This window comes from Panicum virgatum, chromosome 9N (genome assembly GCF_016808335.1).
Source record: "Panicum virgatum strain AP13 chromosome 9N, P.virgatum_v5, whole genome shotgun sequence".
NCBI classification, from domain to species: domain Eukaryota; kingdom Viridiplantae; phylum Streptophyta; class Magnoliopsida; order Poales; family Poaceae; genus Panicum; species Panicum virgatum.
In genome coordinates, this window is record NC_053153.1 from 24,260,881 (window position 1) to 24,273,393 (window position 12,513).

General features: G+C 41.1%; 1 protein-coding gene across 4 annotated transcripts; it reads left to right on the forward strand.

The window, feature by feature from the left end:
- Positions 1 to 4,934: 4,934 nt before the first annotated feature.
- On the forward strand, positions 4,935 to 11,702 carry LOC120689752 (protein NPGR2). 4 transcript variants are annotated; one of them, XR_005681429.1, is made up of 7 exons: positions 4,935 to 5,291; positions 5,954 to 6,243; positions 6,838 to 7,087; positions 7,273 to 8,486; positions 9,056 to 9,206; positions 9,547 to 10,653; positions 11,065 to 11,656. XR_005681429.1 is itself a non-coding variant. In XM_039972152.1 (7 exons), the coding sequence occupies exons 2-6, from the start codon at positions 5,995 to 5,997 to the stop codon at positions 9,861 to 9,863; spliced, it is 2,181 nt and encodes a 726-aa protein (XP_039828086.1). In that variant the 5' UTR covers positions 4,935 to 5,291; positions 5,954 to 5,994; the 3' UTR covers positions 9,864 to 9,899; positions 11,065 to 11,702. The 4 variants fall into 4 exon arrangements, 3 of the variants coding, with proteins under 3 accessions (XP_039828086.1, XP_039828084.1, XP_039828085.1); XM_039972152.1 differs by having other exon boundaries at positions 9,547 to 9,899; positions 11,065 to 11,702; XM_039972150.1 differs by having other exon boundaries at positions 9,547 to 11,656.
- Positions 11,703 to 12,513: the final 811 nt, after the last annotated feature.

Here is a 12,513-nt window from a genome sequence, read left to right on the forward strand (position 1 = left end):
TCTAAATGTTACCGGTGCCTTTTGCTGCTGTGCTGTGATGGCTTTGATATGTCATTTGGCCATTTGGGCATGTTGCACTACACGACACAGCGTCTTGACCTCTTCTAGTTTTAGCAACAATATTTTTACCACACTATTGGTGTTGCTAGTAGTGGTAACCAGTAAACGAGGCCACTTTTCACAGTGTATCCTTTCTACTGGTGCATGGGCCTTACCTCCTTTTCATTTGTCTTCCGGAGCTTTCCTTTTGAGTTGAATGATAATACTTTTGATTTGCTATTAGATTGTCTCTTTCTGTACAGGGAATGGGGTAAAAAGAAATGTTGTAAGTTTGCTCCACTGAAGTGCAAACAAGCAGGTGCTTACTCAAATGTGTTGCTGCTTCTTTGCTCGTCTGAAATCTAAAGCTACTCCACAACTTTTTTTAGATTAAGGATAAAAGTCGGCCTTTCATATCCACTAATCCACATTGTGGATATGTACAGCCAATGGATACAAAGAGTTCTTATCTAATCCTCAACAATGAGGAGCTAAAAAACACAAGGAAACAACCTCTATGACAAAGAGAGAGAAAAAAAGAAGACTAAGCTTCGTTCTTCTTCTTTGTCCATGCATTGTCTTTAAGCATTTTTAGTCCATTGCATCTTTCGTTTGCTTAGAAACTTGATGTCGGACCTGTAATACTTGTCTTCTACCTCTCCAACGACAAACTCCGCCGTAAGTAATGAAAGTCGAGCCAATGAACTTCTAAGGTGACGCCTTCAAGAAGGACACGACATCGAAGACGCCATCGTCGCCCATAGTTTTCACCTGCAAGGTCGCTGATATTGCAGAAAGCATCACAACAAAACAACTATCAATGCTGATACCGACATAAACAGCCGGATAAAGCTTTCGGCCGTTACTCCACAACTAGCGTCGTGCTGAGTGTACTTTCAGGGCATGATTTTGCCATGTTAGCATAGATCTGATGATTCCTTGTTCTTGGCAAGATCATGTCGATGCATTTCATATTTAAACTAGCGAGAATATCATGTATCTGTCCACAAAAGTACAATTATGATGAGTACAATTCACGTCCTGTCATTATCTTATCTCAAACAGTTTCTCTCTTGAAAATGTTGAGATGCCAAATACTACCAAATCCATTAGAATCTCTGCTGCATGTTTTATTTAAATCTAGAGCTGAGACTACCCGCCCGTCGGCTCATGATATTGTTCACCTTTTGAATGGTAAAACTATATGCAAGTTCTGTGAACTACTGTGAATAATTAATTGATATGAAGGATAGTAATCCCTTCGCAGTGTGTGTCAGGTGAAATAATTGTTGACACCAGTTTTTGACACGTGTCAGGATGAGTGTTGGAAGGAAACATAGATTACTGTTTCAAAGGTGATGATGGATTTGGCGAGAAAGATCAGCTGACGGTTCGTTGCCGATTGGAGATTCTGTTGACCGGCAGGAAGACAGGATTGACCAAATCTTTGTGGACTCCGGTTTATTAAGCAAATATTTTTTCTTTTGCGCCAAGCATGTATTTACCATGATCAGCTAGGACTCGGTTAGCGCAAGGTATAAATATGTATCCCCAGTCATTGTAGAAAGTTTGATACACATCCAATACAACAAATCTTTACAATTTTCTGCATTTTTTACTTTCTTTTCGGCGACTTTGCTAACCCTTTTTCTGCGACTTCTTTCGAGTCGATTAAGGACGTCTCACATTCAAGCGACTTGATTTGCTGGTAAGCTTTCGTTTTTACCAAATTAATCTAAACTCTAGTTCAACCGGCGCATCGCTGTTGCTTCAATTAGATTTATTCACAATTTATGGATATTTGCTAGATCTATAAGTTTTTCCTGTAGTTTTAGCTTTTATCAAATCTATCTCACTCAGAACACGTTTGATCGGCTGTTAATTCCTTTACTTTTGCGTTAAATCTTGTAAAGCTGATTAGATCTGTTTTTGAGCTTAGCTTTGCTTAAACCCACACATTCGTGGTTTTTTTTGCATTGTCTTTTGGCACGTGTCGGTTAGATCTAGCCGGCTGCTGCTACCCTCAATCAGCAACTCTTGCCGATTCCCCGCAGATCGCTTTAATACTAGTTTACCACGTTTGACTTGTCGTTTTCTGTATCGGTAGCGCCTTGCCGATACACAGCATGAGAGTTGTTCGGAAATCTAGCCGATACACTCTCGAATTTGACGGTTTGCCGATTTCTTGTCAATTTACAGGTCAAATTGACTAGCATGCCTCGGTTTGAAGCAGTTGCAATTTGAGCTTGGCGAATAGTGCTCTCGGGCTTGGTGTGTCGATCTTTCGCGTCAACAATAATTAACCCGTTTCTTCATTTCACCCGTACCAAACAAAATTGTTGAAATGATTAATCTTTTTCCACAGACCACAACTCACAGCAGCTCTTCCAAAAATGTTTTTCCACAGACAACAACTCACAGCAGCTCTTCCAAAAATCACAGATCAAACAAAGGCACCCTTAGAAACCCAATATCTTTAGAGCATCTCTAGCAATACCCTCTCAAACTAGACCCTCTACTTGTAAGTAGGGGCTCTTCCTATTTTTTGAGGAATTGATTTTTTCCTCCAACTCTAGCAAGAACCTCTGTGTCTTAAGTCTTAACCCCTAATTCCTCCTTATATGTGAGGCCTACTTGTCATGCCTCCTTTCATGTTTTCTTCTTCCCCTCTCCTTGCTTCTTCCCATGGCAACTGGAGCTGGGCAGCACGAGCATCGCGCGGGAGGACGGCTGGACCTCGAACCTAGCACACCAATATGCGAACGGCGGCCAGAGTTCGGCTCGCGGGGCGCCAGCAGGTAGGCTCCGGTCGGAGCTCGGTTCGCGCGGCGCTGACAAAAGTGGTGGCTGGAGCTCGGGCTTGGCGAGCGGAGGGAGAAAGAAAAGACAGTTGGATCGGGTCCACGGATAGAGAGCTCCCTAAAAGCCCCCAGATCTAGGGGTGGAGGGGGAGATTTGGAGGCCTTTTTATTTTAAAGACTTAAATAGAGGGCTTGCTAGAGTTAGTTTTTGAACTTCACTCTCTAAATTTAGAGTAAAAGGTTTAAGGGCAAGTATATTGATATACGTCAGCGGTCTCATAAGTCATCTCATGCAAGTCCATGTAAATTTTTTTATTATTAGGTGGCAGAGCGAGAGGGAGAAAATTAAAGAGAACAAGTTTCTTATAGGCTAAAATTTAGCATTACGAGATCAATTCCTCACTATCGTACAAGTTGTTGTTGTACACAAATTATGGAGTATTTATTATGAGACAGCTTATAAGACTACTGGCAATACATGAGACTGCCTATTAAACTAGACCAATGCACCTACCCTAACAAAGGGTTTATTGAAGTTGCTCTGACATTTTCTTTTGAGGAAACCCAATGTCTTTACACGCACCAATACCGCGTCGTCTTTACCTAATTGCGATAGAATCCATATAAATTCCCGTGTCCCAAAAGGCATTAAACCCTTCCCCAAGGCACCTCTTTGCTTTTCTAGCTCCACTTTCACCGTATCCATGGCAAGGCGTCTGGAGTCTGGACAGCCAAGCAGCATGATCGGGTGCCAGTTTCTTGAGGAGCTGAAGGTGTCAGCTGCAGTAGTTGAACAACACAGTAGCTGAGCACCTGAGCCACGAGCTCGACCTGAGGACTGAGGAGTGGGCCCGGTCGCTTGGAAAAGAGCATGTGCAGCAAAGAACAGGGAGTTTTATACAGAGATTGCAGCTGGTCGTGGCTCCCTTTTGTAGATGGGCATCTGACGACAGCGAGAGGCTGAGAAGGCTGGGACGCGCCATGATTCTGAACTCGTAAAGCTCACCACGCGCCTTGGGGTAATATGATTGCGCGGCCGGCTGGAGCTGCCCAGCAATTCGTTTAGGCGGAGGTGGTGCCCAGAAAAAAGTGCTCCGTGGGGATCTGTTTGATGAGGCAAATGTAATTTGAATTCCAAGAATCTCCAGGATTCTTGCGCTGTGAATCGCGTGTAGTAAGGATACAATATTCGTTGGTGTCGTTTGCCCCAATTCAGGTTTCGGCTTCCTCGTGAAGATGGGAGGGGCTTCCAGCTTCCTCTCTAAAGCAAGCATCTTCAAAAGCTACTTCGAGAATTGCTTAAAAGAAAGAGCTAGAGCTTACCCAAAGGGACTAAACATCTCCAACCATCTTTCGTCAATATGATGATTTGGCAACCCGTTGTTTATGTTAGTTGGAACTTTAAAAAGAGTTTTTGGTTCCTTTGGGATCTTGCTATCTTGAAATATCAACTCTGATATAGTATGCTAAAGGCAAACCATACAGAGCTAAGAATACATTTTGAAATGCAAGCTCTGATATATCAACTCCTCATGAGGACGAAAAATTTAGAAAGTTGAAAAAAAATGTTTTAGCTACTTAGGCTCCAGATGAAACATGAACAAAAAGATTGGAGCATGTTTCCTCTTCCTTGGATAATTGTGAAATTTGTGAGAAGTTCTCGCATGCCTGTACTCGAAAAAAGTTCATACAACAATAGTCAGTGGCGGAACTAAGAAGGAGCTGGTAGAGGTCATGACCGTCATACTTGGATGATCGGAGATGAAGTTTTTAGGAAGTCCAACAAAGGTTTGTACGAGCTCTCTGTGCTCCATTTCTAACACAGGAGAAAGATCTATAACAAACTTTTCCATTCCAGCAGGAATTGAAAATTGTTTCACCCGGTGAAATATGCGTCAATAATCCTAGCATTGTTCTGTAAAGTAAAAACTTCTGAAAAGTAAAAACTAGCTTGGACAGGAAAATTTCTGTAATGAGGACCGCGTATCCTTGGACAGTTGGACCCGAATACCCGATCACCCGAGTCGTCGTATGACTATGACGCATTCTTTCCGACTAACCCCCACCAACTTCTAAATACAACCTTTTCAAAAAAAAAACTTCTAAATACAAGAACAACCACCCGGCACAGTTCAAACCAAGGTTTCTCTACCCGTCCTCCGCCGCTTCTTGCATCCGGCTCAGGATTTCGAACGGCCTCCAAATCTCTCTCCAGCTTGCCCTTCCCGAGACTTCCCTCCCGATCTGGCCGCCGTACCTGCGTCCGTAGCCCCACGTCTCCGCCTCTCCGGCACTCTGCTTGAGAACCCCAGTTGGTCCCAATTGGCGAGAAACACCGGATCGAATTGGCTGCCGGGGCCGGAGGTCTTGCAGGATTCGATTCTTGGCGGCTGGTCGGCTGCTTGAACGCTTGACGGCGCTTGGCGAGCTGGCTTTCTCCCGGTGGGAAAGGTGAGCGAGTTGACGAGTTCTTTAACCGATTTTGCGCTTTAGTTTAGCCTTGCTTGGCTGGCTCTTGCCCTCCTTTCCCCCTTTCGCTTTATTCTTTGCAATATTTGATTTAACCTTTTGCTTTCCTTTTCCCCCCTCTCTCTCTGTTGGGTTTTAACCCTTTAAAGACAGGGAGGGGTTGCAAAGTCTTATTCTTTGCATTCACTTGGCGAATTGGATAGGTAGGGGGTGGATAGGCTTTGTCGGTAGGTCCTTTTCCGGGGAGAATTCTATTTTGTTTCTTGGAATAAATGAGGATTTGCGGTCCGTAGCGTTCTTGTTTCTTGATCTGTTGGTGTGGAGGTTGATGCTCTTCTCGTTCTTCGTCTTCATGGGTAAGCTCCGCGGTTCCTTGGTTGTGCTCTCGTGTTCAGTTTGGTGGCTACTGATGCGATGTTTGAGTTTGGTCAAGTTCTCTTGGTTCTTGCTAAACCACTGAGCTTATGTCGCAATTGGTGCATCATCGCGATGTGTCTTGTGCTAAATTGGGTGCGCGCTTGATGTGTATTGTTTGCACATGGATTTGTTGTAACATTTCAGGCTGATCGTTGATGTGATTGCTGTGATTAGCTGTCAAAAAATGGCTACTGAATTACTGATGCTGTATACTTTATGATTGCTAGATAATTTGGAGGCGGGATGGGGCCAGAAATGATAGAGCATTATGGAGGGTAGGAAGAGGAGGGGAAGATTCAGGAATTCTCTCAGGCGGATGGCGATGGAGTGTCTGTGCTCCGGTGAGCAGCTGAAGGGGGCTGATGAGACTGTCAGGTCGTCTGATTCTACAATCACAAAAGATTTCTCGGCCAGCGGGTACTCTTCTAGGAATGGAGAAATTGAACAGTACCTTGATAATGGCAACATAGAGGAAGCTGAGTTGTCACTCCGGGAGGGCATATGCCTAAATTATGAGGTGGGTGTTTCCTTTTGTGAAACTAATTTTGTTTTGGCACTAAAGACAGCTGAAATCTTGCTGGATGTGACTCAAAAACACCTCATTTTAAGTATCTGAACCTCCTTTCCCGTGTATCTGTATCTTGCACTTCCAGCGAAGATTTTATTGTGAAGCTAGTATGCTTCTTAAATGCCTAAGTATCTTTTGTCATTTCATTCTTCCGTGTGAAGATTGTTGCATATAAATTAAATCCGCCTGCATTCTGAATGTAATTATGTTTGTGATGGTAATTGAATAAAGGAATGCTTATCTTTCTTCCACTAGCATTTGTTCACTACCTCCTGCTGTTTATCAGTTTTTCTGTGCTATCATTTTGTTTTACATATAAAATATCATACAAAAGGTTCCTTTTCTATACAACAACAACAATATTTAAAAGGTAAGTTCTTTCTAATTTCAGAAAAGAACTGATTAATTTATTGCCACCATTTCTGTTTCTTTGATTTGGTGTTACACTAGAATATCATTTTATCGCTGTTCTACATTTTGAGAATTATATTTGGACCTACTCCGTAGCTATTTCTAGCATGACTAACAAAACCTGCTAAACAGGAAGCAAGGGCATTGCTAGGAAGGCTAGAATATCAACGGGGTCATGTCGAAGCAGCACTCCGTGTCTTTGATGGAATAGACATATCTGCATTAGTCCCTAAGATGAAAATCTCAATTGCTAGAAAAGCTGATCGTCGAAAGACCCATTCGCAGTGGGATTCTCCACCAATGCCCTTGCATGCTGTCAGCCTTCACATGGAGGCGATATATCTCAAAGCAAAAGCGCTTCGTGATCTTGGAAAATACAAAGGTATGCTGCCTGCACATTGCTATAACTGTCACACATATGAACTGGCTTGTGAATCAAGGGCAAACACACGAGTGCTTTGCAAGTTTGCATTGTGGTATATCGTATTAGAAAAAAAGGACTGCACTTCTCCCTCCCTCCCTCCCTCCCTCTAGTGTAAATTTAATTCAATATGTTTGATTTTACAGAAGCTGCACAAGAATGTAGAATGATATTGGATATTGTGGAAGCAGCAATACCTGAGGGTTTGCCACCAGGCTTTGGAAAAGGTTGTAAATTGAATGAAATAATATGCAAGGCCGTAGAGTTGCTCCCTGAGCTGTGGAAATCAGGGGGCTTTTCACTTGAAGCCATTTCTTCATATAGGAGGTCGCTTCTCAATAATTGGAACCTTGATGGAGAGACTGTAGCAAGGATACAAAAGAAATTTGCTGTTTTTCTCCTATATAGTGGTTGCGAAGCACGCCCTCCAAATCTCCATTCTCAGTTGGATGGTTCATTTGTACCTCGCAACAATATGGAAGAGGCTATTCTTCTTTTGATGATTCTATTGAGGAAGTTCAATCTCAAGAGGATTGAGCGGGATCCCTCTGTGATGCACCACCTTACTTTTGCACTGGCCATGTCAGGGCAGCTAATTCCACTGGCTGGACAATTTGAAGAACTGTTACCTGGAGTGTTAGATAAAAGAGAGTGGTTATATAATGTTGCATTGTGTTACTTAGCAGAAGAAGATGATCTGAGTGCCCTGAATCTTCTCAAACAAATTTTGAGGGCTGGAGAGGATTCTGATCATCTCAAAGAACTTCTCCTAGCTTCAAAGGCTTGTGTTGAGATGAGTTCTCATACTGAAGGTCCTTCCTATGCACGGAGAGCCATTGCCAATATGCAGGGAGGATGCGAACAAATGGCCGGAGTTGCAGAGTTGTTGCTTGGTGTTACGCTTTCTAATCAAGCTAGAAGTGCAATATCTGAAACAGATAGAACTGCTTGGCAGTGTGAAGCACTGGAAGTGCTTGGGAACGCTGACAAAAAGATGCATGGGAAAGATTCTAGGGCATTGTACAGTCTGAGCCTTGTAAATGCTGAGCAGAGGAAATTAGAACCTGCTTCTTTTTATGCAAAGAAGCTGGTGAAACTTGAGGCTGGATCAGAGCTGAGGAGTTGGCTTCTTTTGGCTCGAATACTGAGTGCTCAGAAGCAGTTCGCCGATGCTGAAACAATTGTTGATGCTGCTCTAGACCAGACTGGCAAATGGAGTCAAGGAGATCTCTTGCGAACCAAAGCCAGAATTCAGGCTGCGCAGGGGCAATTCAGAGTTGCAGTCGAGACATACACCGAACTTCTAGCTATCATTCAACTTAGAACAAAAAGTTTAGCTGCTGGGATTTACTCGGCAAAGGTACTTTGAAACTTAGGTTTTTAAACATGGCATCTGTAATTATACATTCTTGCTAATAGCACAATATGCCACGTACACTCAGATTATAGGTGAAATTTTCTTATTACTGTTTAATCGAATGTCATTTTTCTTCCAGTCAAAGCAGCATACATTATATAGCGATTTGAAGGCATGCAGATTAGACAATTAAATATTCATTTCAGCTTCAATATTCATGAATAGGGCATAGTTATGTTGATGTTATTGTTGCACACTTACTCCAACATCCTTTTTTTCTTTAAATAAATGGACAAGTTTTGGCCATATTAAATTTATTACATTAACCAACTATAGGCATAGGGTTATTGCTACAGCCTCAATTTTTGGATATAAGTATTTATGTCTACCATGAATTTAATTGCACTTATGCTACACATGGAACAACTGAGCATTTCTGCTGAAGTTAGTAAAGACTGCCTACCCGCTGACCTCTTAGCTTTTCATGCTGGTTGTTATACCCATAGCACAGTAGCAATTAGGTTGTCAGTTGGTCACCATTATCTCTGAAGCACTTCTATTACTTTCTACAGGGCAACAAGGATGATAAAGGCTTGGAAATAGAGACCTGGTATGATCTATCTCTCTTGTACCTAGGTATGGCACAATGGAGGGATGCAGAGATTTGTGTATTGAAGATAAGATCCATCAGTCCTTATTCTGCATTGGCATGGCATGCTACAGGTCATTCTTATTCATTTCTTTTAAATATGACTAAAATCTTGCTTGCTACATTGTCTAAACAATTATCATTTCTAAATATTCCAACCATACACACCTATCTGCAATCTCTCTATTTAGTTTTTCAAAATGGATTAGCTCATAAATTTTGAAATATTTTTCTTTTCCAAATTATTAGATTTGTAATGCAGTTATATATTTATAACATTAGTTGTCCATTGAATTTGTCTATTTGAGCTTCCTATAAGTCAAGGATCTGAGATTTCAGTTAACTTCGACAAAAGCCACCTTTTACACTCTAGATACTTCATTTCATATTGTTCACAAAGTTATTCATTTCCAGGAAAAATATATGAAGCAAAAGGTCTTACAAAAGAAGCTTTGGGAGCTTTTTTCAGAGCATTAGACCTTGATCCTAAACATGTCCCAAGTTTGATATCGATTGCCACTGTTCTACGGCAACTTGGTGACAAGCCGTTGTCTTCTGTACGGTGCTTCCTGACTGATGCATTGCAACTGGATAGAACTAATCATGTTGCATGGTTCAATCTTGGCCTGCTTTACAAAGAGGAAGGTAGCAGATCAGCAGTTGAAGCTGCTGAATGCTTTCAAGCTTCTGCTTTTCTTGAAGAAACAGAACCTGTAGAGCCTTTCAGATGACAGATATATGTACAGGGGCTACAGATTTAAGCTGCTGTATGTATTTTTTTATATATTTTTCCTATACTGGTAAAATAGTGGATTACAGAGTCCCAGGAACGATCTTCAGGAGTTCATAGCATTAGAAACTGTTGGAAAAGTTTTTTTTAACAATTCAATCTATAGTTCCAATTTGTTTCTATGTAGTGATGCTCTTCAACCGTTGAGTAGGAACAGTGCTTACTGCAATATACAGATAAACCAGGGACCAGTACGGAGTGTTAGTGTATCTTGAGCAAAATTATTTCACATACAAGTATCAGACTACACTGTTTATTTATTGAGAAATTTAAAAGGATAAAATATGTTCTGGGGTCCTTCAGAGTTCAGTTCAGTATCTCAACCATAACCTTTCTTGCATATCAATAATATATTATAAGTTATTGATGGTTTGTCTATTTCCTGACATCTTCTGTTAAAAAACTGAACCTACTTAACCTTTGTGACTTGACATGATGTGCCAAATAGTTCAAAGTTTACATTGCACATACTCTGTCACAAATAGAAATCTATACATACTATTGTGATAATACTGTATTGATTTCTCTTGAGGCCTTCCTCTCCTCCATGGAAGGCCCTTTATTGCTATCCGCTTGTCATGTTGCTGCTTAGCTAGTTGCATCAATAAATGTGGTAGATATTTGTCTTTGTTCAGCACTAATGAGGTGGTATGCCAGCAACTGAAATTTAATTATGTCACTATCTTCTCGTCTGGTTTTGCCCAAGTCTGAACTCTGAAGGACAATTGCTGGTATGTGTTCTTTTCAACCAATCAAGGATTAGCTAGTTGCTTTTCAATGATGAAATCAAGGATTCTTGCTCATGTTTGTCTGTCCAGCAAGGGACCTATATGTCCATGCCTTTATCTTTATAGTTCTTTGTACTGAATTTTTTAGGATTATCCATGCAGATGTTTAGATATACAGTGAAGTGTTAAATACTGTTGTCTAAAAAAATCGTTATTCATTTAGCACTGGTTTGAAAAACTTTTGCCTACTTTACATTAAATTAGTTTGACCACAAGATCTGAAATATTTGATCCTCCCATTAATTTTAGCCCTGATTCATCATATGACTTAGTTTTGGCATTCTCTGTTGTTTCCGATTTAGTGTGTTATAACAATAAAACCTGTGTTTTAACATAAGTTGTTTGGCTGTACAGGTGAACATCTGGAAAGCTCCACCATGGAGATCTTGAGTTGTAACTATCGAACAAGGAGCCATAGGTAGGATGCAAATTGGTGGTTCTCAATGCGATTTTCAAGATCATTACAGTTTTCTTGGGCATCCTCTATGCAAATCAGAAGGCAGATAACCTTATGGTGTGCACCACTGTAGAGCTAAACCATTTCCAGATGCCCCCCCCCCCCCCCCCCCCCCGCCGTTTTGTTGTTTGGGTGAGGGCTAATAATGTCCACCCAAATAGCAGACATATGCTTGAGAGCCCAATTTCCATTGGGCAGCAAGTTTTCTGTTCCATATCTGTTCCCTAATCCCTATTCAGTGGTGCTAATATGAGTTGTGTACTATGTGTCCAATGTTTGTGCCAAATTCTAATGCAGAGGATCGGCAAAATTATAGTGGTAGTAAATCTAATGCTTACCATCGTTGGGTTATAATGTTGTAGGCATGTACAATTTGGATGTTTGTCGATGCTTGGTGTTGGTAGGCTGATAGCTCTGATTCTATGGTTTGGTTTAATTACGGTTATGAGGCAGGAGTAATTGTTGGCAAAGGCAAGCCATTCAAATTAACAGTCTGGGAGCTAAGTAGATATATATTTGGTAAACTTTTACTTCACAGACTGCATTTCAAGACATCAATATTTGGTAAACTTTTATTTCATAGACTTGTGAGCTTTTTCGTCCAAAACATTTTCAACCAGGCTACTTCGTTCAACCAGGCTGCATTTCGTTGGCCACCCTGATCGCTTCAGATTTTTGCAGCCGCTTGGGCTGGCTGTATTGAGCCGCGCGGCTGCAAGCTTCCAGCAGCTGCATCATGGTTGGCAGAGTCGATTTTACACCGTGAAGAAACAGCTTGACTGCAGTTGCAGCGCCGCAGCAGCAAGCTGTTCCGAGCACGATTTTCACAAGAAAACAACAAAAGGCACCTAAATTGTTGATTGTTTTATTAAGAATCACATCATATTTGCACATTATGATGTCAATCAATTATTGAATCAGGAACAGAGAGTAGAATCAAGAAAAAAAAACTCACAATGCCTTCCGTAGCCTAATGTAGGCATTTAGCTGGAGAAAGCACGTAAACATGTAGGCCATTTGCTTCTACACGCCCTGTCATATAGAAAAAAAGGAGAAACTTAAAACATCAATCCATAGGGACATTAACAATAATAAAACCTTATAATTCAGGGAACATAGTATAAGAAGCCAAAATATCACTATGAATATGACCAATTTATATTAGTTCTCATCAGTAATTTTGCTACAATTTAAGAACATGTTTATCAATTTATATAGCACAAAGGGTACAAATGAAGCAATGTGCCAATCAGATAACTGATAAAACAAATACTGTGAGGTTAGGACAAATTGAGTGGAGATGCAATCACCAAAGGTCATTGTGCTCTCATTTAGGGTAGATTTAG